Raw genomic sequence first — 24,803 nt, 5'->3', positions numbered from 1 at the left:
ACCCACGTAAACATATATTTTCGTAATATAGAGGAAGCGAGGCAATCGATAGAGCGAAGCGAGAACACGGAGGGGGATACGGACAACTCGGAATCGATGCGCGCACCGACATTACCTACACGACACCCCGTGTTATCTCCGTTGCCCGTGTTCGCGTTGACTACCAAATCAGATCAGTTTGGTTGGTGCAGTGTCGCTGCTGCTGCTGCTGCGGCCGCTTTGCTCTTTCCGTCTTTGTGTTTGCTAGAGGAAAGTGAATTGCGTGCGTTTCTTGGCGTGTACGCGTACACCTGGGAGAGCGACGCGTGCGTACACACACACACACAGCAGAGCTACAGACAGAACCACACGACCCTCGTCTGCGTTTGGACTAGGCAGGTGTGTGGGAGATAACTTTACAATAGTCCCCCCCCCCCCCAGAACGTGCAAATCAAAGCTGTGTATTCGCGCCGAGCAGTCATGCGTCGTCGCTTGGCCAGTTCCTGGCCTCACACATTAGCGCAGGCACTGCGCTCAAGTTGCACTCTGCAGTCTCTGACGAAGGCCCAGGCGGCGCTCGCACGGGGAAGGGCGCCGTCTGTGTTAGCTGCTACCGATTACGCTGAGTTTTTTCGCGTCCCCATCTTGGTAGATTCTGGTGTTGTGGGTAGTACGCAGGAGTACTACACACACATCAAGAACTTGGCAGCTGATCAAAAAAGCGACGACACGGGGTGCGACTCGCCGAGGAAAAGCAAAGACCAAGACGGTGTAGCGCTTTTCCTTGCGGGGTATCACTTCCAAACAACCACTTTCCACATCTTCTCCATTGTTTCAGGCAACATTGTGTGTAGTCTGAGCACAGACACGGAGGTGGCAGATATATGGGGTTTAGCGGATGAGCTCATGGCCCATGCAGGAGCTGCATCCCCACAACTTGCTCTCGTACCTGTTGTGGAAACAGAACAGGAGCGGAGAAGACTGCAGGAGCCACTTCGAAAGCTCACGACTTTGCTGAAGTCTTGCGGGCTGCAGGTCATCTCCCACGTCGACACGCTCGAGCTGATTTCCACGCTATGTCAAACGTCTCCGTCGCCGCGTGATGTGTCACACAACGTCGTGTCTGGTGTGTCACCGGCGCCTGTGACCCCCGCCTGGTTTCAGGCGCATTGGGCGTTTATTCGCACTGCAGCATGCCGAGCCACGCCTGCCGACCCTTTGCAGACCCTGCGCACGTACATCCTGCCCCGCTTTGCCGTTTTCGTTATTCATCTCGTGCAAGCTGGCACGCGCGGGCTTAACGTGTCACTCTGGGACCCCGTACGTCGCCGCCGCTTCTCTGCAAAGGGCATGCTATCGGACGTTCTTGCCTGCCTTCTCGATACTCATTCTAGCCAGATGATCTTGGTGCCCACAAATCGCACCGACCGCGCTGCGCTGTTCCGCTGCCGCACTGCCGTCATGAAGGCCGGCAGCAGCTGCATCATCGTGTACGCGTCAGAGGTGAGCGATCGCCTTCGCGGCTGCTACCAGTCTGACCCTATGCGATACTGGGATGTGCTGAAGGAGACCGCAGGCTTCTTAGATGCGGATCTCCTCTTCGGCGTGTACACTGCAGCCGGCAACACACTCCGCAGCTACCAGCGCAAGAGACTTTCCGAGAGCCAGACCTGTGACAAGCAGGAGGATCTGGGCAGCTCATCAGACGAGGGGATTGCGACTCCACAGAACGTGCTCGATTGGGCCCGTTACTTTACCTTTCCCAAGCGCCTTGCGGCCGAGAAGGCGGAGCTGCGCCACTACAACAAGTTCATTGTCATTGCTTACATGGCCACCGACTACACTGCGCACGCGCAGCCAATGAACCCGCTGGCCGACAACAATCATGTTCTCAGTGCGTGTATCACCGACCACGCAGATCGGACGGTGGAGCCATGGGCCATCTACAAAAAGCGGGGGGAATTTCGTCTACCAAGTCTCGACGGCTACGACGTGCTCGTCACGCATGATGCGAAGTTTTTCGTGCTCATCCTGGCGGGCGATGCTGAGTTCCAGAGGTTCATCAAGCGTGGTGGCCGTGTGTGGTGTGTGACACTGGCTGAGTATCTTCTAGAGGCACAGCGATGCAGGACTGGCAGTAATAGCATTCACGATTTGACCCTTCGTCATGGCGGACAGCTGCCTCCGTCGTCGCGTGTGGGTACGCCAAATGACCGTCTTCCGTTTGCTTTTCAGCGACGGTTTCTCCTCCAGGCTGCCCCTGCGGTTGTGAAAATTTTTGGGGAGCAGCTGAAGCGTGCCTTTGAGCAGTGTCAAGTGCTGAGCCTGGCGCACCGCATGGACTCCTTGCTGGCGATGGCAAGCATTGAAAAGGCCGGTATCCACATCGACGCCGAGGAGGCAGCTCTGCAGACGGCCTCACTGAAGAGCGCTGCGTCTGTGCTTGACACGGCGATGGAGGCGTACGTGCCGCGCGAGGTACCGCTTGACATGAGGACGTACTTTGACTGGGCGTCGCAGCAGCAGCAACAGGCCTACTTCTTTGGCGGCACCGTTGTGCTAGGTCACCAGACTCAGGTTCGCGACACACCTCTGTGGACCTCGAATTTGGTCCACCTTTGCCACCGATTTGGCACTTTTGCTCACATGGTTGGTGAGTTGCACCTACAGCGTTACGCAGCTCAGTGCGCACTGCCCACAAAGGGAACACTGCCGAGTCGCATTCACCAGCACATCGAGGCGCAGGGCTCGCAGAAGCTAAAGACGTACCGCCTCGTCTTTTTTGACATCGAGACGACAGGGCTGAACCCGAGCACAGATGCCATTGTTGAAGTAGCCATGTTTGACCCCATCGAGAATAGCACGTTTCACACGCTCGTGAACCCGCAGCGTCCTATTGCCCCCCGAACTGTAGGCATACATCACATCACAAACGCGATGGTGCGCGACGCACCGACTATGGATGTGGTTGCGCAAAGCATTGCTCAGTACCTACGGCTTGACAAATCCTCTTACAACCCACATGAGATTTTGGTACTGGTGGGCCACAACGTCTTTTCCCTCGATGAGCCAATGCTTCGCCGTGCGCTCCAGTCTCACACACCGGAGTGCAACCTCGATGGGATTCTGTTTTGTGACTCGCTGGCGTTGCTCAATGCTCGACGAAGTGAGCTGCGAGGGAGGTCACGCGCAAACCGCGCGAATCAACCCCTCATGGAAGCCCTTTCCTCCTCTCTCCGCCTCAGTCATTTGATCACGGCGCTCGATGTGCGACCGGAGGGCGATCTCCACCGCGCCGACACTGACACAAAGGCACTCTGGTACGTGCTTGTCAACATCCTCGGTATTGCGGGCAAAGACGCAGCGGTGCAGCGGGACAGGATTTTGCTCGAGGCCTCCAACTGTTTCCTGCGCTCTCCATCGATTGGATGCTTTGTGCCAGCGGAGCGTCAAAACCGTCTCGTGAAGGTGCGGCTGCCCGGCGTGGCTGCTGAGTACATGAGCAACACCAAGCTGATTGCGAGTCTGCAGAAGAAGAATTTCTCTGAGACTGTTCTCGCATCCTTGCATGCGCACGGCGTAAAGCCGGCTGGTCTCCTCCTGCAGCGGCAACTGCTCGACCGTCACACCTCTACCTTTCTGCAATCTAGCGCAGGCGGCCGGCTGGCCATCCTACACTCGGATGGCAATGTTCACCAGCACATTGACATGACCGCCACAACTACGTCGCGCACCGTCAGTGCCTACCCCAGTTGCCAGAATATCCCAAAGGATGATAAGTCGTCAGTGAGGCGCCTGTTTGTGTCTCGGTTCGGATCGAAGGGACGTTGTGTCGAGGTGGACTACTCACAGCTGGAGATCGTGGTACTGGCGATCCTGTCCAACGACGTGAACCTGACGAACGACCTCAACAACGGTGTCGACTTCCACGTGAAGCGGGCGGCGTTCTTTAGCGGGCTTCCGTACGACGAGATCTACCAGGGCTACAAGCGTGACGTCCCCAAATACGTCAAGCTGCGCAAGACAGCAAAGCAGTTTTCCTTTCAGCGTCTGTACGGCGCCGGGGTGCCGCTGCTTCACAAGACCACCGGCATCCCAGTAAGAGACCTCGAGGCGTTGATCCGGAGAGAGAACGAGGAGTACCCCGGGATCGCTCAGTTTCATCGCATTATCCGTTCTGTTGCGCTTCGGCCAAACAACCCAGGGCTGCCCATTAGCTTTATTGCCGAGATGCCGACTGGTCTGCGGATGAGCTTGCGCACGCGTGATGTGGTGCTTAACCTGCCCCCCATCAAGAATTACCCGATTCAAGGCTATGGGGCGGAGCTGGCACAAATGATGCTCGGTCGGCTTTACCGGCATTTTGTACGAAAAGACTTCTACAAGGACCGCGCGTTTCTCATCAATTTTGTGCATGATTCAGTGTGGATCGACTGCCACGTGGATGTCCTCCCGTCGTGCGTGACGGACACGTGTCGCATTCTAGGCTCAGTTCACGAGTACGTCCCGAAGGTGTTTCCAGGAGTGAGGATTAACGTGCCGCTGCACGTCTCCGCGTCGTGCGGTGTAGACATGTGCTCCATGGCGAGCATTAAGGACGACGACTACACCTTTGTGTCGAAACAGCGGAAGGCGAACACAGTAGAGGTGCAGGACTTCTTGGACCTGACGACGGCCAAGTCGAACTTTTCGTCCGTGATAGAGGAGAGTATCACCTCGGAGGAGGAGGAGGAGGAGGAGAGCCGCAAGACGACGACGTCTGAGGCGGAGACAACCGAGTAAAGTAGACGCAAACCGTTTCTGGCGTGTGCCCTCATTCGTATGTACTTCATTCGGCGTGCGTGGTGACGGTGATGTGATTGCTCTTTGTTGTTGTTGGCGTTGTTTGCAAGGAGACGCAGTGGTGTGCTCAACATATTTATTTCCAGTGAGCCGCAGGGTATCCCACGAGGGGTTGGGTGGGTGTGAGGGAGAGAAGAGTGATAATCGCGCGCGTATGTGCACCACTCTACGCACGAATCAGCTCATTTTTTCCTTTTCCTCGGATGCGCAATGCGTCGGGTGAGTGCGCCGTACGACAACGTCTGGCTCTTTTTTTTTTACTTGGTTGAAGGGGACACGGCTCGCACAACACTCTTACCTGATGATCGAAGGATTCTTCCATGCCTTCACGTATTATCGGGCTTACCATGTTTTCCTGCTCATCCCCCCCCTCCCACCCACGCGGAGCATACATATGATCAGCACGGAGGGTGTGTGTGTGTGTACTGAGATGTGCTTCTCACTGGTGTACTTCATCTTGAAACCCTCACGGTCCTTGCTCACCTCTTAGAACTTTGTCTCGCCCCTTCTCTTCTCACATTGACACCGACGGTCTGTTACGGTAAACAATCTTACACATATGTGTATGTTCCAGCAGTCAGCGCGTTGACCGTGTTGCCTGTTCTCTCGGCTTCCAATTCCAATCGTGTGTGTGTGTGTGTGTGTGTCGGTTGCTTCATTTTTGACATACCCAAGTATCGTATTTGTCTTTCCTGACGCATGCGCCACCTTTGTCGTTGCGATGGACACCGATACACCGACCTCACAGCCGACGCCGCAGGCCCGCTACGTGGACATGTTGGTAGACAACGATCATGACGATAAACTGAAGGCTCTGGAGACGATCCGGGGCGCTAGCCAGTATCCAGAGGATACGCTGGTCAACCAAGATGAGCCTGCCGCCATGCCGGAGCGGCGGCTCATCACTCGTGTGCCAACACCGGAGCGCATTCGCCGTACCACGGTACTCCTGTATGACGACATTCACGCCATGATGGATCGCCACCAAGCTCGCACCGGCCGTGAGCGCGAGCTGCGGAATCGTGGCTCACGAAATGCGCGTATCTCCTATTTGAACGCTGGTTCCACTAGCGCGCAGCGGGGGTGCATTAACACTTCTCGAAGCCCGCAAGAAGAAACGCCGACGAAGACGACGACGATGCTGCCCAATGTGCACCACTTATTTGAAGAGTCACGGAAGGATCACTTGGCCAAGGCGCAACAGCAGCGCACATATTTTCCCTCCTCGAGCAAGCCCATCTCCTACTCCCCCAAGAACCCCAGCACTTTCAGTTACCGATTCTACTCGAGTCCGTTGGCCGACGGCGGCATCTAATATCCTATCCTTCTGCTCTCAGACCACTCTGCGGTCTTGTGCGAGACCATTGCTCTCTTTCGTGTGTGTGTGTGCGCGAATGAGTGTGTGAGAGAGACACTGGGCCACGAGCGTGGTCGCTTGTAGGATCGCGGAGGTGGATGGCGTAGGCGAGAGGAGATGCCAGTCGAGGAGGCACCGCTTCTGTTTTAGATACGTCATCAACGAAGGACTTCGTCACAGCTTCCCTGTTGACACACGCACACACACACACACACCTTGATTTTATGTACAGTACTGTTCGTGACCACCGTTGCTATCTGGCTTTGTCTTCCCTCCCCTTCCTGTGTCTACCCCCTCCTCCTCATCAGACTCTTCATCTTTCCGTCTCTCTCCGCGGCCTGTTGGTATGTGCGCTTGCACATGATGAGGTGTGTCGGGTGTGTGGTATGTGTGCGTGCCTTTTTTTTCGGACTATCTTCATTATCTATGTGTGCTTTCTTCCCCTGTTGGCTTTTTTTTTCGAGAGGGGGGGGGCGTTGTTTCCTCTCGGCCTTTTGTCCACCCTTCACCGACATTCAAAGTGAATGCGGACCACAAACACGTAAACAGCTCATAGAATGTGCTCCCCTCCCACGATCGGTGTGTAACACGCGTTTCCACCTACGACAGGGTAACCATGCTCCCGCAGCTGCACCTCAACTGCTTCTGCATCCACTGCAATGGTCTCATCGCTCTGCATGTGTAATCACACGCCACTGCTTTGTTGCCACATCACTCGCACAGGGTTTACCCAACATGTCTCTCAGATCCCCGCTTGCGTACTTTGCTCTGACTTCCCCCTTTTCCCAAGCGATCTTCAACTCGCCATTTATTATCCACACTAATCTCTCTTGTTTGTTTTCGCGTTTCGCACACTGGCCCCCGCCGCTACCCCCCCCCCTCCACTTCCACACACACACACACACAGTCTTCATGTCCAATTTCTGCATACAGGACAATCTACCATCGTTTTGGACTTCGAGTGCCAACGCCATCCCAGTCACTGCTGAAGTAATCTGCGAGCTATCCCCTGTGCAGCGGAGCCCTCCACATGACGCGAAGGTTCGGGTGGAGGAACGCCTGCTGCGGTGCGGCGCGGTGTATCAGGAAAGGTTGACGGAGGCGCAGCATCGCAAGAGCATATCTGAGGCTGCTGCCGTAGAGGCGTTGATGCAACCGCCATCGCCAACACATCGGCGATGCCTCTTTGTTCCCACACCCTCTTTTCATGAGTCTGCTGAAGTTGCCCGACGACACCGTGCTGAGCGCCGATTTGCCCTCCTTGCAGAGAGGGCGACGCCACACACACGGCGGCCCTCCATCCTGCCCGCCTCACGTGAAATGGCAACGGCGCAGCGGAAGCGGAACGATTGGTTGCAACTGTCAGTTGGCGATTTACTCGTGGAACGTCACAGGAGCGTAGAGCGGCATCTTGAAGCGAAGCGCCAGGAGGAGATGGCTAGGTTTTCATTCAAGCCTGCCATCACTGCCCGTGCATGCGCGATCAGATCTAGCCGAACTGTCGTCCAGCGGCTCTTCAACGGTGCCAAGGATGCAGCCACAGACAAAATAGCTCTTGGAGACATCACCAACCTGTCGACCATGGGCAATCCAGAGCCTAAAAAGTCGCCCTCGGCGACATACCACCGCCTTTACGAAGACGCAATGACGCGACGCGCTCATGAGCAGACGCGAGAGAAGCTGGCTCAGGTGCGATCGGGAAACGAGTTCTGCCCACGCATCGACACAGTCAGCGGCCTCATTGCTTCACATCGGGGTGACACCACTCAAGACAGGCTTCTGCGACCGAAGAGAGTGTCGGATGCGGTGTGCCACCTGTCCCCAGAGGAGACGTTTGTGCCGCGCACCAACAAATCGTCTCGTCCTCAGCGGACTTCGCTGTTTGCTCGCGCAGAGATGTGGCAGCGTCGTCGCAACCAGCGGCTGCACCACGCCTCGATGGAGCGGGACGAGGCTGAGATGCGGGAATGTACGTTTCATCCTGGCACACGGTCTGGGCTTCGGACGTGGTCGCAGTCTCGTCTGCATAAAGCCTCTGGCGGCTCTACAAGTCAGCTGGTGAGTATTCTCACTTCCGCCGAGGAATTTCTCAGCCACATCGACGCCGAGACGTTGACACCACCAACGGGGCGCGGCAGCAGCGCTCCCCGACTCTCTGGTTTTAGCGAACTACCCAGCGCCATTCCTGCTGATATTCTAACAGTCCTCGAGGAGGTCGAGTCTACCTCCGAGGCACTACGCGTCCCCCCAAAGGAAAACTTAGATCTAGATCTCTCAAGGCGTTTCATTCCATGACCAAGAGCGTCTCTGGAGTTTCTCCTCTCATATTTCTCAAGAATCCTGCTTCTTATTCCCATGCATGTTCATGTGTTCGACAAGACCACTCCCCCTCCCTCCTCCCTCCCCCCGATCGCAGTCATTTCTGTGAATTCCGTGGTGCTTCATCTGTTCTTCAGTGTGCGTACGCATCTGCACACTTGCTTCACCCCCGTTTCACTTCCCCCGTCTGTGCGGGGTGTAGAGGTTTTTTTTTTGGTGGGTGAAACTTACATTACTGGTGTTCGCACCACCACAGAGGGGAGGGGAGAGAGAGGGGTGGTCCGTTGCCCCCTGCACCCCAAAGACTGCTTTTATACACGGGCTGCCTTTACGCGTGATTCCATCGTCTCGCGTGCACGTGCAAACGCTAACCACATCAATGCTTGGGTAGCAGTCAAGATCGCCACCGCTGCGCGATGCCCTCCCGGTGGCTGGCCGACAGGCTAACCGCCACGCGGAACGGTTCAACAGTTTGTGCATGTCATGCTCTGGTTTGTCTCTACTGCATTGTGGTTCACACAGAGAAGCAGGTCACCCTTCCTTTCGTGTTCTTCACTAGTCCTCTCCGACTCCTGCCATCTTTCTTCTTCCACCTTTGCGTGATATATTCACCCAACACACCGTCGCGGCGAACGACAGCCACCATAGCAACAGCGAGGCATTACATTTGTGACTGTGTATTTTCTCCGAGTGGCATGAACACCACGGAAGGGGATGGGTTGGGGTTGTCTTCGTCCATTCGATACATAATCGGGGTGGATGAGGCCGGCCGCGGCTGTATGGCGGGCCCGGTGGGTGTCGCTGCCGTCCTCTACCGCATTTCGGCTACTCCAGTGCACTACGTCGTGATGGATAGCAAAAAGATGAATGAGAGCGTCCGCGCCGAGACGCTCGCGGCAATGTGCGCGGAGCTCAGTGATGGAGGTGGCGACCACTTCTTGGAAACCGCCATGCAAGATGGCGCATGCTGCCTTGTGCGGTATCAGCAACGGCAGCCGCTGCAGGCGATGGCCGTGGTGCTTGTCGACGTCGGTGTCATCAACGAGCGTAACATTCTCAATGCTACTTTAGAAGGGATGTCTGCAGTGTGCGACACCCTTGTGCGTTCGTATAATGCACTGAGAGGGCCCAAAACCCTCACTCCGCTTACATGTGCGATTCTCATTGACGGCAACCGTGTTCCGTGGACGTTTCTCTCTTGCGAGGCTCGGCAGCAGGTGCACGCGCTGTCGGTGAAGAAACCTGAGTCTCGAAAGCGGATAGGCGTCCAGTACCCTTCCCTGGATGGGTTCCGCTCAATGACCGTGGTCAAAGGCGATGCGACGCTGCTGTCCATTGCAGCTGCATCTGTTGTAGCCAAAGTGACGAGAGACGCGTACGCAGTGGCTGTCATGCATCGCGAGCTCCCTCAATACGGCTTCGACCGTCACAAAGGCTATTGCACCGCAGCACACAAGGCGGAACTCGCGAAGTGGGGGCCAAGCCGTTTTCACCGCCTAGACTACTCGCCGGTGAAGATGGTCTGCGAGGAGAAGAGTGCGCCGCAACACGTACCCCTGCATCGCTGAGCGAGCCTCAGTCATGAGAAGTCGGAGAGAACACCGCCACGGACACCGCATTTCTTCTTGACTCTCTACTGCTCCTGTAAGTAAACACAGGTTACGAACGAGACGGAGTAGCATGTGGCTACACACAGTCCCACACTGTGAGGGGTAAAAGGGGTTGCACTAAAGCAACAGCAGCGTTGGCGCTCAGAGGACAGAGCCGTCACACCGCCACCTTTCGCTCCACAAACCCGAAAACGACGGCCTTTGCACCGACAGCACCGGATAAAATAAAACCTGGACGGACCTGCTTGTGCACGTTCTCGAGTCTCTTTCCTCGTTGTCTCATACTTTCTCTTCGCTTTCGCTTCTTTTTTTTTTTACCACCACTTTTCACTCTTCTTTGCGCCCGCTGCGCAGCGGATGTTCGAGCCCAATTCCCCTCCCCTACACACCACTACCACTACCACCATTACACACAGGAGAGCATATTGAAGGGTCGATTTTCCTGGCCAGCGTTCCCCAATTCGTGATTGGCTATGCTTTTTCATTGCTGAGGTCGCCATTGACGCGTGGAGAGAAGATTGCCGTGTAGTTGTACCCACCGCGCGCATATCAGCATGTCGCTGCAGACTCAAACGCAGCGGGGCTCGCATGTCGCCGCGACGGGAGCGATTCACGGAAAAAGTGGTGGTTTAGATGTCACCATTGTGCCATCCGTAGAGGCTATTTCGGTTTCGATGGCCAACTTCCTGGATTCGCAAGAGGCTGCTCTTGGGCAAATGTTAGACTTTTGTTGGGGTGGCGCAAGTCATATCCCGCCTCTAGGGGTCGTAGGAGATGTGGCCGCCGAGTCCCAGCAAACTAAGGACACGCAGGCATCTGCAGGACACAATAGTCATGGCACTGTACAGGCGTGTCGTGCAGGTATCATAGCAGAGGTGCTCCAGCACGAGAAAGCATCGCAGCAGGTGTTCGCACGAGGGCGGTTGGCAACGAAGGAAACGCAGGAGCTGCGGCGTCTCGCTGAGCTCGAGAGGGACAAGCTCCGCTTTGCCCAGACCCGTAACCGGCTTCTGCGAGGTCGTCTTGCTAGACTCACGCGCGAGCTCCAGGATAAGGAGCGTTGCACGGTGTTCAATCACAACGGGGATATCGGTGCTGTCGTTGACGGTAAGCAGACGCCAACTTTTTTAAATGACTCATCACCTACTAGCTACGAATACACAAACGACACAGTGGAGGCCCGGCGTCAGCTAGACCAGTGTACGAAGGAGCTCGAGGAGTCCCAGCTGCGTCTGCATCAGGAGCAGCAGTACCACTTGGGCCAGCTTAGCGGCCACCTGCGGCCGATGATGACGGCGCAAGACGCGTTACGCACCACCGAGAACTTTCTCGACCCAGAGACAAACCTGGCTGTGCGCGCCACCGTGGTCGACTCCTTACTGGAGGTGAACCGTGTCCTGAAACCACTGCTGGTCCAGCGGGACGGCCTTGAGAGTCTGGAAGGCGCTTTGCCATTCTTAGCGAACATCACGACATTATGGGATCGACTGGCGGTGCAGAATTTCGTTGTGTGGCGCATCAACCGTCTTTTCACCTGCATGTGTCCGACAGCACCACCTCTAACGCTCCTGAAGGATACGAACATGATGTAAAACAAAGCGGAGGGAGGCACACGGAGAGAAAGCCCTGGCGACAGCGCGCAGGACGACAGAGAAAAGGCAGACACGCCAGACAAAGTGTCTTTGCCCCGCGTCGACTTCCTTCACTCTAGCCTTCGAAAATAGGCGGGGGCGATGGGGATCTGTTGTCACTGGAGCTAGGCGCCTGTGTCGCTCTCATGCGACGTGCGTACTGGATTCCCCCTTTGCCCCCTTCTCCCCCTCCCTCCCTCCCTCTACTTGTCTGTTGCAGCATCTGCAGCATTGAAGCGCGTGACGTTCCCTCCCCCACAATTTCATGTACAGTGGGTAACTCCTTTGTCTCTCTCTGGTTGTCTGCTACCTCCCTTTGCCTTTGCAAATGCGCTAGTGATGATGAAAGGATGTGTGCATTCGTGCTCGAATTTATCTCATGGAGGGGGCCCCTTGGCTGAAGGATGCGCGCGACGTCGCTGCAAATCGTTGAATCCGTTTCTCAAGTCGCCACATCTGCCGAAGCGGCTGCTGGTCAAGATACCGTGTAATTTAACAACTATACGTTTTGTGTCGCGCTCACGACACCACCACCGGCGCACGTGTAATACGCTTGCTGAAAAGCATCGCGCCGCCTCTCTTTGTCGAATATTTTCCACTGCGGCTCCTTTTCCTCCTCCTGAGCGTCACATCTCACTCCTCTACTCACTGTATCCTCCTCTTCCGGCGGTACACCTTCTTTATGTTCCGCTCGTTGCTCTGCACCTCCTCACAGCGGGGGGCCTACACCTCAGTATTTGTGGCTATTTTTTTTTTGTTTCGCTGGTCCACGTCTCTGCACAGAAGTACGCGCACGCAAATACGCACATCTTTCTCCCGTGTCTTATTCGAACGTACCCTGCATTGCGCACCCCCGCATGGGTTATGCCCACATGACAGAACCTTCTAACCAGCTGTCTTCGCGTGCTGAAACAGAGGTGCTGGAGGATCAGCACAAATTAATCCACAAACTTTGCGAGAACACTGAGCAGCTCTCGCGGCGGTGCCGTCACCTCGAGAACGACAGCGTGCGGAAGCGTGTGGTAATCGACGGGCTTCGCGAACATGTCGCACATCTGGAGGCGCTCCTTAGCAAGACCCAGAGAGAGATGGCCTACGCCCAGCAGCAACTGGAGTTTGTCGTTATAAGTTTGGAGAAGCAGCATGGGATTGTCGCCGACCACACAGAGCAGCTGCGCCTATTCGCTGGCGAGTCTACTCACCGGGGTCATGAGATGATGCGAGGCACCGCGCAACGCCCGTTCCTGCTGCTCATCGGTAACTGGCTGTACACGCCTTTGGTGTACTTCGCCAAGGGCGTCTACAGTCTCTTCTCGCCCATTATCACCACCGTCCAATCGCTTTCTCTACTCAACTCTGACGTGCTCCAGCGCAAATCCGGTGATAGCTTTCACTGGGATGCGGCGAGAAAAGGCGACTTGCTCGGCATGTTGCAGCGAGGGTCACTGGACCCTGACTCGACCTCAAACAGAAGATAAAGAGCGTCCGTGTGCGCATTCCCCTCCTCCTCCCCCCATCCCCGGACCACTGCTAAGCTTAGGCCTGCTGTGCAAAACATCAGCCCAGGTGTGCACCTATGCACTGGCGCACATATACCTCCACTTTGACAACTGCCATCATCTCTGCTGCGGCTGAAGTCCTGTACTGAACACATGCACAACTCCACTAAGCGTCTTCTGCGCACCATACACGTTTCCCTTAGTCTGCGGATGACCATGAAAAACACGCTAATCGTGGAAACGGCGAGTCTGTTCCGGTCCACGTGTTCCTCTCACTCTCCCCTTTTCATCCCCGACCTTGTTCTTTACACACTGCAACACCCGCTTCGGTGGCTCATGTCCACCCACTAGGGGAGTGGGTGACTGGGCGTCCCTGTGACGGTAGCTCTGCACTCACGGTCGTCGCACCTCACGATCTCTCTGTCTCACCTCAAGCACTGCCACTCTCTCTTTTCCCCCGTCTCTCTCTCTCTCTCTCTCTGCAGTGATGCCTGCACATTCACTCTTTGCTCCATCCCTGCCCAAGTGAGTACTACAGCTCCCCTCCCCCCACCCCACTTTGGCTGGCCTGCCCGACGTGTCTACAAGCACAATGCACCACACGCACACATTACTGTTGGGGACCCTCCCCCAACTCAGACACAGGGTCACTCTCGCTCAGCTTAACCGGTCAATGGGTTTCAACAGTATCGATGACATCCTGGCTATTCGCACAGCCTGCGGCACCTTTGGTGTGACATGTCTCGCTATGCTGGTCTTCGCCTTTCTGGGTCAAATAGTGTTCGTTTTAGTAAAGTTGTACGCACTACGAGGCGTACCACTTGCGGCCGTGAAGACCACGACTAGCACACAACACTCTATTGACCACAATGTGCGGCACCTTGGGATCATAATGGACGGCAACAGGCGCTACGGCAAGCGCCATAGCACTGCCACTAAAGGCATAGACGCAGCGGCATTGCGAAACATGCGCGAGGTACTCTGCAGCTCCACAGAGGTCATCGACACAGATAGCATGACGCGACCGTCGTTCTCGCTGGCGGAGCGTTACAATCGCTTTCTGGAGCTCATTCAGAACACCTCCCTCGACGGTCACCGCTTCGGTGGGCAAAAGCTGCTGGAGGTTGCCACGTACTGCATAGAGGCACATATCGATATGCTGACCGTGTACGCGTTCTCCACAGACAACTGGAGCCGCCCTCCTGCAGAGGTGGACGCGCTCATGTCCCTCTTTCTCTTCTTCTTTAGCCGCGTCCGCCAGGTGGCGCTGGAACGGCACATCTTTGTGCGTTTCATCTCCACTGAGCCGTGCCGTCTACCGACTCGCGTAGTAGAGCTCATGAGAAGTGTGGAAAAAGAGACACGGTCATTGCAGCCCCGTCGCCTTGTGCTGAACATCTGCGTAAGCTACAGCGGCCAGTCAGAGGTAGTGGCGGCGTGCAACCGACTACTCGCCCGCCGCCTCCAAGAGAGCGCCAGCCCTGACGCTGCCGAGGTGGTTTGCACGCCAGTGACCAAGACAGAGCTGGACAGGGAAATGTTGCGCAGCATCACGCAGAACGAGCACGAGGCCGAGGACGCACATGTCTTTGGACGCAACGCCACGGTGGAGCCGGACCTTATTCTCCGCACGAGTGGTGAACAACGCATCAGTAACTTTCTTCTTTACGAGTGCGCCTACTCGGAGTTTGTGTTTCTGCAAAAGGCGTGGCCGGAAGTGACACGGGGTGATATTATACAAGCTCTATGCGACTTTGCTCGTCGCGATAAGCGCAAAGGGCGTTAAAGTCCCTGGCGGCACGCCCTATTAACCTTGAAACGTTAACATTGAGGATTTTGCACACCATCACCATTTCTGCATCCCAGGTACTTCACGGTACCATGGCTTTGATGTAAGCTGCTATCACCTCAGTCGACGCTCTTTAACTTGTTTGCTCTTTGTCGTTTGTGTCCACTCGAATTTTCAGCGTGTGACGTTGTGAAGACGGGATACTCCATCTGTGGGGGCGGGGGGAAGTGCCTTCACTCTTTTACCGTTTCTTCGTTTTCTCACACAACCGTCTTGTGTACAGTCTAATCGAAAGTAGAAGTGGCAGTACGTGCATTCACAGACAAGCAGTGTGGCTACATGCGGAGGGGCTCATGTTTTTCCTCCGTGTGCTGGGTGGGAGGGGGTGGGGGGGGGGTGGGGAGACGGCGGCATACTGTCTGTTGTGTACACTTATCATGTACTATTACTCATCACTGTCCCGTCTCTTTCAGCCCTCTTTCTGGTTGTTCATCACTCTTCGCCCTCACTTTTCTGTTTCTATGTAGTGAGTGCTTGTTTTTTTTATTCCTATCCGGTCTCTGTGCGTGCGGGTCTGCGGCCAGTGTGTTGGGTTTCATCGCTCCCCCCCTCTGTTGTTTACATGATGTCTCCCTTGCCTTTTCACTTGGAAGCATCGACCTTTCTGATGAGAAGTCTGTGATGGTGATGCCGGCGTGAGACACTCTGGCCAGCACGCACTTTGAGCTCTGAATTCTTTTCGTCCCGGAACACTGCAACCGCTCTCTCTGAAAGGCACCCACGGAACAGGGCGCGTGTGTCATTTCAGCTGAGATAATCGGTGCCATGGACAATAGAGTCCCCTCTGTCTCGTGCACTCATTTCCAACATGGACATTTTCACACCCACACATCGATTGAAAGAAACCCTTTGCTCACCAGCCACGACGTTTGTGTCTTCCGTTTCGCCTCCTTTGTACCTCTCTACCCTCTCCCCTCCCTACCTTCCGCTCAAGTTGGGCAAGGCCACAGCCGTTGGGCTTACGGCGCCGGAATCCTCGTGTCTTTTTCCCAATGTCATTTACATCTCCTCCTATAGCTTGTTCACACCCTCACTATGCGCACTAACGTACTCCCGGCACGTTGGGGTGACGGCGATGAAAAACAGCAGCAACGCACACTAGTCTTGGCAGGAGCCACACGTTTGGCAGGGTTGAGAGAGTGCAGAATTCCGGGGAATCGTTTGCGCTAGAGAACGTTTCTCACTGGTAGGAGGATGCGCTCTCCATCACATTGCACGAGCCTCCTGCTTTGCTATTTCCTATATATACACACACACACCCACCCCCTGCATGAGTTCTCGCATGCCGGCAGGTTTACGCAGGGTCTTTACCTTGACGAGGTGCGGACACTCACCCCTCGTTTCCTCATGCACAGTCCCGCATCTCTGTGGCATACCCACCTAGGTGAGGTAGCCGCATCTTTTGCCTTCTCTTGCACACTCTTCGCTCCTCCTTTTTATACCATTTTACTTCTCCGCACGGCATACACAATCGACTGGACCTAGAGCACGCACTCATACGTACATACACGTACATCCAACCTTGGGTAGAGAAAACGAAGCTGGTCGACATACAACAACACTGAAACACGTCGAGGCGGTTCGATGAAATTCCAAGCCACCCCAAACAGTACCTGTCAAAGCGACACTGGAGGTGCGCAGTGCGCCCCCTTCACCCCTACTCCCATAGTGGACATCGAGTACAACGATGTGACGCGGAACGAGATGGTTCAAATTGTTTTGGCATGGCTCATCGAGGAGGGTTTTACGTCCTCTGCACAGATACTGCGAGAGGAGGCCACAAGCCAATTCCGCGGTGAGCACCATTTCCGCAAGACGCTGCGCGTGTTGAGCCGCGCCGTGGAGGAAGGCAACTGGGAAAGTGCACAGAAGAGCCTCAAGAAGCTGCAAACAAAGGTGGCCGCCAAAACTGGTCTGAGTCCCAAAGGAACGTCGCCCGCTGCTTTACTGGTGCGTTCGCTCCCTTTTTTACTGGCTCAACAGCAGTACATGGAGCTGGTAGAGGAAAAGGACCTTCAGCGCAGCTTCACATTTTTCATGCGCAGTATAAAACCCTTCGAGCGCTCTATTAGCCGCGAGCACTATCAAAAGCTCACCTACTTGCTAACATGTGATACTGTAGCGGCGTGTGGTGACGTGTACCCAGAGTACCGTGGCTGGACAGCAGAGATTGGACGCGCGCAGCTTCTGCAGCACATCCGCATGCAGGTCGGAGGCATCGATTGCTCGAATTACTGCCGGCAGGGCAACGTGTGCACGACGCCACCAGTCGAGCTGACGCGGCCGCTGTGCACCATCTTTCAACAGTCTTTCTCTTATGAGCTCGTGTCCCGTCAATACCCGGACCTCGTGCAGCGCCCTCAGCGCGTCACCATTACTTCCCTCTCTGCTCCGCTTGAGGCGCAGCTGCCAGCGACGGATCCGTTCCTCTCCATTGACGTCAGCGCTCTCGTGCGGAACGTTTTTCCTGCTCAGGCACATGGCGATCTGCGGCCGTGTTTGAAGTTAACTGCCTGCCAGCCCTTTCTCAGCCATAGCGCTGTCGTGGCGGCGACAGACACTGGCGCGGTGCTGTGGATTCCAACTGGGTCCCTCGGTGGCAGTAGCATCGCAGCACCCCCGTCGGAGGCTTACGCGGCGGACAAGGCACAGCTGCTGTATCATACCAAGCGCCCCATACGCGGAATGCGGCGCAACGGCGCAAAACTGCTATGCTGGGGTGGCTGTCAGGCGGTTGTCCTTACCACGCAGCCTCTCTTGGACGGCGGCGCCGCGGCACCTGCCGGTAACTACGTTGCCTGCGTCTTGACGCACGCGGCCGACATTTACGCGGGCTCTTTTTTCCCATGCGGCACACTCGCCGTGACGGGGCTTTCTGAGGGCACCGTCTGCGTTTGGGATCTTAACACCGGCACTAAGCTTTATGAGCATCTCTTCAGCAACTACGGTATTGTCTCCCTCGTGGTGAACCGCACAGGCACCGCGTACTTTTCGGCGTCCAAGGACGGCTGTATTCGAGTCGTAGACGTGGCCACAGGCGTCCTAACGGCGTCGCTTGTGTCGCCCATAGCAATGGAGATCAGCTCATTGGCAGTGTCTCCTTCCTCGACGTTCCTCCTGACGTCGTACCGCGGGGGGCTGATGCGCATGTGGGACGTACTCACGGGAGAGCTGCTGCCTCTCCGCTTTATCGGCACCGAGAACAACACCAAGGCGCGCACACCCACATGTTTTGGTAACACTGACACGGAGCTCTTCAGCGGTGGCGAGGACGGCTGCCTCTACTTTTGGAATTTTCGCTCGCGCGACCGCGCAGCCAAGCCCGCCATCCAAACAAGCGGGGCGGAGGCTCCCCAAGGTGGGCACCTTTACTTCTCCCAAGCTAGTTTCAACTGCAATCTCGTCCACTATACTGCGCAGATCCCCCTGCACCGCTCATCCATTACAGACATAAAAGTTGAGGGGTTGTACGAGGTGAGCTGTGGAGAGGACGGAATGATTGTCTTGTGTACCACCTGCGCCAACCCTCCAGTTTAGTTCTCGTATGTGCGCCTATAAGACTGGATAACGCTGGCATCGTGACGCACACCGCAACACCATCAAAAGGGCACAGGCTTTTCCTCTGGTGCGTTTGCGTTGGCACCGTAGTGCACGGTCCTGTATCTCTTCCTTCTCGCATTGCTTTGTTTTCCGGTTCCTGCCATTGCTATGTGCCTTACTTTAGCTGTCTATATTGAAGGAAATTTGAGAGTGACACATCGCTGGCGCCGTGTGAGCGAACACCCGGTGTATTCAATGGGTTGCTTACGGTTTAGCCCCGTTCTAGTTGTGGGAACAGCCCCCCTCTCTCTACTGACGCCCTTCTTCGAGGCGCCTTGTGCTCCTTCTCTTTGCACTCTTTTCGAGTAACTTCAACTGTCTCATGGTGAGTGCATATGATCACCATTCTTTTTGTCTGTCATGCGATGGCTCTACCACTTCCACCTGTCCCGCACCAAGCACCATATAGACCCCTCACCACTCACCCACCCACCCACCGTTCGTTTGTGTAGTCTCTATCTGCACTGCCAACTCCAAGTACGAGGAGGAGGGGGTTCTGCCCTTGGCGCTTGAACGCAGTACTGCTCTGATGACCGCTGACTTCAGCGGCGTTCCGCCTTGCGAAGGCAGCAGCGTATCCTTCTCCCCTAGACATTTGTGTAGCGCACATTTCTAGCGGCGGCGGTGACGATCCTAGAGAGCTGTATGCATTAGAGTTCCATCGGTCTCGGTATCTCCTCTAAGCGGCATGCCAGAGCTCTGGAGGTTGGAGCGCTCAGTTTTGGCGATACCACTTTGTAAGCTACCTTGATGCGGACTGCCAGATCTCTGCGTTCATGGCAGGTGTGGGTGTTACCTTACTTCGGCATAAGGGGGCTCTCTATATATTTTTGCAGCGATGCTCGTCGCCTTGTGAGGGGAGGGGAACGTGGCATCGGCATGTTGGCCATCGCCCCGCTCATCCTCTATTCTGTTGACGCTTGTCCTGCATCCATGAACCCTTGACATTGCCAGCCGCCACCACCATTAGGGTAGCGCATGAGCAGCCAGACAGGCTGCTGGGGCCCACAAACCCCTTTTGATGAGTTCGATGTTGTCATTGCAGCAGTGGCATGTGAAGCAGTTTTTCTACAAAATATTCAGCAGTTCTGTTATTGCAGTCTCTGCTCACACCGACTCATGGCCCCGAGACAGGTTCTCGATAGGGCAGTGGTGCTTGTTTCTGCTGCGAGGCTTTTAATGCAACAACGTTCTTATTCCGCGAGCTTTAGGGTTGGGGTCAGGGGTTTATAGGGTCAGGGTGAGGGTGCATAGGGTGCATAGGGTGCATAGGGTGCATAGGGTGCATAGGGTGCATAGGGTGCATAGGGTGCATAGGGTGCATAGGGTGCATAGGGTGCATAGGGTGCATAGGGTGCATAGGGTGCATAGGGTGCATAGGGTGCATAGGGTGCATAGGGTGCATAGGGTGCATAGGGTGCATAGGGTGCATAAGTGCATAGGGTGCATAGGGTGCATAGGGTGCATAGGGTGCATAGGGTGCATAGGGTGCATAGGGTGCATAGGGTGCATAGGGTGCATAGGGTGCATAGGGTGCATAGGGTGCATAGGGTGCATAGGGTGCATAGGGTGCATAAGTGCATAGGGTGCATAGGTTGCATAGGGTGCATAGGGTGCATAGGGTGCATAGGGTGCATAGGGTGCATAGGGTGCATAGGGTGCATAGGGTGCATAGGGTGCATAGGGTGCATAGGGTGCATAGGGTGCATAGGGTGCATAGGGTGCATAGGGTGCATAGGGTGCATAGGGTGCATAGGGTGCATAGGGTGCATAGGGTGCATAGGGTGCATAGGGTGCATAGGGTGCATAGGGTGCATAGGGTGCATAGGGTGCATAGGGTGCATAGGGTGCATAGGGTGCATAGGGTGCATAGGGTGCATAGGGTGCATAGGGTGCATAGGGTGCATAGGGTGCATAGGGTGCATAGGGTGCATAGGGTTAGGGTGCATAGGTTAGGTGCATAGGGTGCATAGGGTGCATAGGGTGCATAGGGTGCATAGGTTGTGCATAGGGTGCATAAGGTGCATAGGGTGCCTATGGGTGTATAGGGTGCCTCAGGGTGCCTCAGGGTACCAGGATTTCCATAGGGTGCCTCAGTGCTAATGCTCTCGGGTGCCTCGGGTATAAGTTGCTATAAGGTGCCTATAAGTCTTTACCTCAAAGTGCATAGAATTAAGATTTAAAATTAAATTAAAGTTAAGTCCAAATTAAGATTAAAGTTAAGAGTCAGGTCAGGTTTCATGTAGCGAAGTCTTTTCGACAGAGCAATCGAATGGTACATGATTTTCTGGAGGGATTGAAAGTCTACACGGGAGGGGGGTCCGAGCGAGGGGGTCGGGTACCATGTGGTCGGCCGGCTTTCCGAGTGAGTGACGCACATTCACTGCTATGCAGTGTGTGGTGCGGGGGATTTCTGACGAATGCATGTCCGGGTTTCGTCCGAGATGTCTGGTCCGAATGTATTTTGGTACCCCGGACCCGGGTGTACCCGGGACGGTTGGTCCAGTGCACCTTGTGTGCCGATATGCTCCTGAAGTGGTTTTCTACAAATGTGATGTCACATGTATGTGTGTTTGTTATCTCTTTACCGAATGATTGTTCGTTCTCTCTCCTTCTACTTCTGTCTCTTAGTGGAATTGGATACAAATCCAGTAAGTAATCTTAGTGGGTTTAATGCGGTCTCTGACGCAAAAACGAATTCTTACACAAAAATTGAAGCACGCTCAGTTACGCCAACAAAGTTTAAACAGACGCCGTTTATCAGGGAATCTACCAGACGATTTATCAGACAATTTATCAGACGACTCATCAAACATCAACGCAACAATGGAGCCAACCAGACGACTCACAGAGGAGGAGCTTGATGAGAAAATGAAAGTCTATTTTGCAAATCCCGAAACCCAGAACATCAGCCTCAACGATAAAAAAGATGTACCTCGGAGGAAGCATTGATCACAACCAATTTATCGAGTTGTGCATGGGTATGGCCACCGGCTTGCTCGAAGGCAAAGGGGACGGGTCAGCATCTGCCAGATCATATGACAGCAGGGCGACCTTTGAGGAACACCCGCGCAACATCCAGAGGAAATGATGCACGCGCAATCGTTATTTTCCGATAAGGAAATGCGAAAGTGTCGTGATCTGCGGAGGATAGAAACAAGAGATCTTGGCAGCGTTTGAGCGAGGTGGCGGACCCAATGGAAGGACTGCAGGCAAGGTTAGAGGCGTCCATCGAAGCAAAACTTCTCACACCGATCATGGCAGCATCCGCGGTAATCCTGCTCGGCCTTGCGGGGCGCTGGGGCTCAGGAGATGAGCCTTGCAGAGCGGATCACTCTTTGGTACGAATTCTTGGTACATGAGCCAAGCACGTCGCGTTTATATCGTTACAACACGTTTATTACCAGCGCGCTTGAAGGTGACAACATGGAGTGGCGCGAAATACTCTCAAAAGTGGACACCCCTCTACTTCCTGAGACGGCTCGGTTGGCGCGTTTCAACCGGATTGCGCTAGAGGAGGCGCGGAAAGAGGCGGATAACACAGCGACAAATATCCAGGGAGGTGGCGGCCATGAAAAGAAATCGCAAAGATTGTTCAGGCGGGCAAAAGATGACAAACACGACCTGCTCGAGGGCGGGGCGCAATACGCACCCATTTTGGGCCCGGACGGATCACAAACTGGAGCTTTGGACTTGAGCAGCTGGGAAGAATTCGCCGCTACGCTTAACGCAAAGTTGGACGCCCTCAACGCCAATGATCGTGAGCTTGCTTCCCGGATATTGAACGAACGCATGCGCACGCAAACGCGCCAAACAAACCAAAAGAGTTACCAAGGACGAACTTATACAAACGGTGGCAGGCGAAACGGCTACGGCAACGGCGGCGCAGGAGGCAGAGGCCACACATACCGAGGAGGCGAACCGCAGGAAAATCCAAAAAACTGATGCGCGACGGAACGGCAGCCGTCGTTTTGAAGGAGGAATCCACACACACATCAAAAAATATGTCGAATATTGCCCGCGAATTCGGCAAGGAGGTGTGGGGCGGCGATATGCTCGAAGGCAAAACATCAAACATAGAACTCGACGCAATTTACGAGCAGTACCTCCCACCAAAACGTATCGTTCCGTCGGATACAATGGTGTACTTGGACCGTGATAAAACCCAACAACTTACGAAGATGGTGCGCAAGCACGGCTTTGTGTATTTTCCAATCTTTATTATGAAGCATTGGATAGCGGGCATTTTGGAGCAAGACGACGAGGATGCAACAGGCATTCAGTTATCCCTTTATGATTCCGCACCATCCCCAATTTTGGAGCAACAACTCAATGAGAACCTCAAAAAGGTTTGGCCGGCTTTGCGTTTGGTGAAACAATTTTCGCCACGTCAGGAACGCTATAGCAATGATTGTGGGTTGTTCATGTCCGCGGCATTTTTCAGTCATTATTTACAATTAATGGTCGATCACCGGCGTGATTTGCCACGGTGTTTGCGACGACTATTTTTGCGGCGTCGCAGTATCACCCGCCTCGTGATTATTTCCTCACGAAAATGAGAAAGGTGCTCACGAACCACCCGGTATCTAGGAAAGATTTCTTTTACGATGAAATCGCAAAGATGCCATGGAAGCGTGCAAAAATGGATGACGCAGTCCAATCATCCGGATCACACGACGCTCTCCACGGAGGCGGTGGTTTAAAGCAGTCGAAAAAGTCTCCGCCGAATCGGAAACGACCCACGACACGCACCACACGAGCGGTCCAGAGCATTCCAAAACCATCTTCGAGACAGAAGAAAAAGGAAACCAGGATGCAGAGGAACGTGGACCGAGCTGCGCGAACGAGGCGCACACCACAGGAGAGAAAATCGACATCGCAGGCGTCGTCCCGAAAACGTCCGGACAGGTCCTCGATGGATGCTCCGCTTCCAAGACGTAAGGCTGCAAAGAAACGTGGTAGACAAACGTCCGTGGATCCAGTTCGAGTGACGGAAAACACATCACATTCCCCACTGGTAAACGAACCCTCATCCGATGATGAGGACATACTGCTGATTGATGCGATCGCGCGTGCCGACGCACGTGCTGCAGCACTGCAAGGCAATGCACCCGTCAATAAAACAACCAGCGTATCAGCACGAGTCGTGGCTCACGAGCCTGAGAACGCATCGGCGAAAATTCCCGACAAAGAATCAGAAAATGAGCAGAGGATTGTCCCAGAGAACATCCCAGGGAGTATGCCAACGAACGCGACCGTGAGTGTAGCTGAAAACGTGCCGGCGAATCCATCACCACCATCTCCACAAGGGAAATGCATCTCTGAGTGGATAGAAGAAACATTCGCAGAGGCAAACAAACACGCCAGGAAGGTATACGAATTCGTTTTGGATCACCTATGGGCTGCGACGGCTCTGGCGAGAGCCGGTGATGGTGTCGCGCGCGGTATGAGTGACACAGCCGTTGGACAGCAGCGTGTGCGACACAAACTGACACCGCTGCAACCCTATAGTGTTCAAGAGATGCTGAAACTTCTCCACAAGAAGATCCACATCGTGGATCCATCACCGACCGATCCGAATGAGGTGATTTTCCGTGAGGAGAACGGAGCCGATGAGGTGTCGATGGACCCTCCGATCGACGAATTGTATCTCGTTCGAGGGCCCTCGATGTCGGCGTTATCTGACCAGTTTAGAAACTATAAGTTTCTCCTCGGAGCGAGACTCCGTGAGGCACCGGAAGACATGAACGGTGTGCGATACCGAGCTATTACGTCCTCACAAAGGTGGCGTCGGAGGCGACGGTGGGTGTGTACATTCCCGCCGGGATGACGCATTACCCGACCTCAAAGCCACAGCGTGCGTCACGCCACGCGTCCCGATGCGTGCCTCGCCCAAGGGTGCGACGCCGGAGACACATCAAGGTCGTTCGGATGATCCAGCGCCACGTCTGACCAGACGGAAAAGATGGCCAGGTGATGGAGTGAACGTCGATCCGGACATCAACGATGAAGGCGATGAAGGCGAGACATCCAGGATTCCTGGCAACAGGAAAGGTGATGGATACGCCGATGTCGACGCAAACATATCGGAGGAGGCGAAACGAGCACTCGAGGATA

General features: G+C 54.9%; 8 protein-coding genes across 8 annotated transcripts; all 8 read left to right on the top strand.

Annotated features, from left to right (window-relative positions):
- Positions 1-459: 459 nt before the first annotated feature.
- JKF63_06199 (uncharacterized protein) lies at positions 460-4,761 on the top strand (the record flags this gene model as incomplete). Its single annotated transcript, XM_067902149.1, has 1 exon — positions 460-4,761. One exon carries the CDS (start codon positions 460-462, stop codon positions 4,759-4,761), a length of 4,302 nt encoding a protein of 1,433 aa, XP_067758646.1.
- Positions 4,762-5,542: 781 nt separating this feature from the next.
- On the top strand, positions 5,543-6,136 carry JKF63_06198 (uncharacterized protein; the record flags this gene model as incomplete). The annotated part of the gene is made up of 1 exon (XM_067902148.1): positions 5,543-6,136. The coding sequence occupies one exon, from the start codon at positions 5,543-5,545 to the stop codon at positions 6,134-6,136; it is 594 nt and encodes a 197-aa protein (XP_067758645.1).
- A 954-nt stretch (positions 6,137-7,090) lies between these two features.
- Positions 7,091-8,473, top strand: JKF63_06197 (uncharacterized protein; the record flags this gene model as incomplete). Its single annotated transcript, XM_067902147.1, has 1 exon — positions 7,091-8,473. One exon carries the CDS (start codon positions 7,091-7,093, stop codon positions 8,471-8,473), a length of 1,383 nt encoding a protein of 460 aa, XP_067758644.1.
- A 719-nt stretch (positions 8,474-9,192) lies between these two features.
- Positions 9,193-10,065, top strand: JKF63_06196 (uncharacterized protein; the record flags this gene model as incomplete). Its single annotated transcript, XM_067902146.1, has 1 exon — positions 9,193-10,065. The coding sequence occupies one exon, from the start codon at positions 9,193-9,195 to the stop codon at positions 10,063-10,065; it is 873 nt and encodes a 290-aa protein (XP_067758643.1).
- A 596-nt stretch (positions 10,066-10,661) lies between these two features.
- Positions 10,662-11,699, top strand: JKF63_06195 (uncharacterized protein; the record flags this gene model as incomplete). The annotated part of the gene is made up of 1 exon (XM_067902145.1): positions 10,662-11,699. One exon carries the CDS (start codon positions 10,662-10,664, stop codon positions 11,697-11,699), a length of 1,038 nt encoding a protein of 345 aa, XP_067758642.1.
- A 911-nt stretch (positions 11,700-12,610) lies between these two features.
- On the top strand, positions 12,611-13,216 carry JKF63_06194 (uncharacterized protein; the record flags this gene model as incomplete). Its single annotated transcript, XM_067902144.1, has 1 exon — positions 12,611-13,216. The coding sequence occupies one exon, from the start codon at positions 12,611-12,613 to the stop codon at positions 13,214-13,216; it is 606 nt and encodes a 201-aa protein (XP_067758641.1).
- Positions 13,217-13,910: 694 nt separating this feature from the next.
- Positions 13,911-15,023, top strand: JKF63_06193 (uncharacterized protein; the record flags this gene model as incomplete). Its single annotated transcript, XM_067902143.1, has 1 exon — positions 13,911-15,023. The coding sequence occupies one exon, from the start codon at positions 13,911-13,913 to the stop codon at positions 15,021-15,023; it is 1,113 nt and encodes a 370-aa protein (XP_067758640.1).
- Positions 15,024-16,670: 1,647 nt separating this feature from the next.
- JKF63_06192 (uncharacterized protein) lies at positions 16,671-18,623 on the top strand (the record flags this gene model as incomplete). Its single annotated transcript, XM_067902142.1, has 1 exon — positions 16,671-18,623. One exon carries the CDS (start codon positions 16,671-16,673, stop codon positions 18,621-18,623), a length of 1,953 nt encoding a protein of 650 aa, XP_067758639.1.
- Between the last annotated feature and the right edge of the window lie 6,180 nt (positions 18,624-24,803).

The sequence above is a fragment of the Porcisia hertigi genome, chromosome 13 (assembly GCF_017918235.1).
Source record: "Porcisia hertigi strain C119 chromosome 13, whole genome shotgun sequence".
In the NCBI taxonomy this organism is placed as follows: Eukaryota; Euglenozoa; class Kinetoplastea; order Trypanosomatida; family Trypanosomatidae; genus Porcisia; species Porcisia hertigi.
This window is presented reverse-complemented; position numbering and strand designations above follow the sequence as displayed.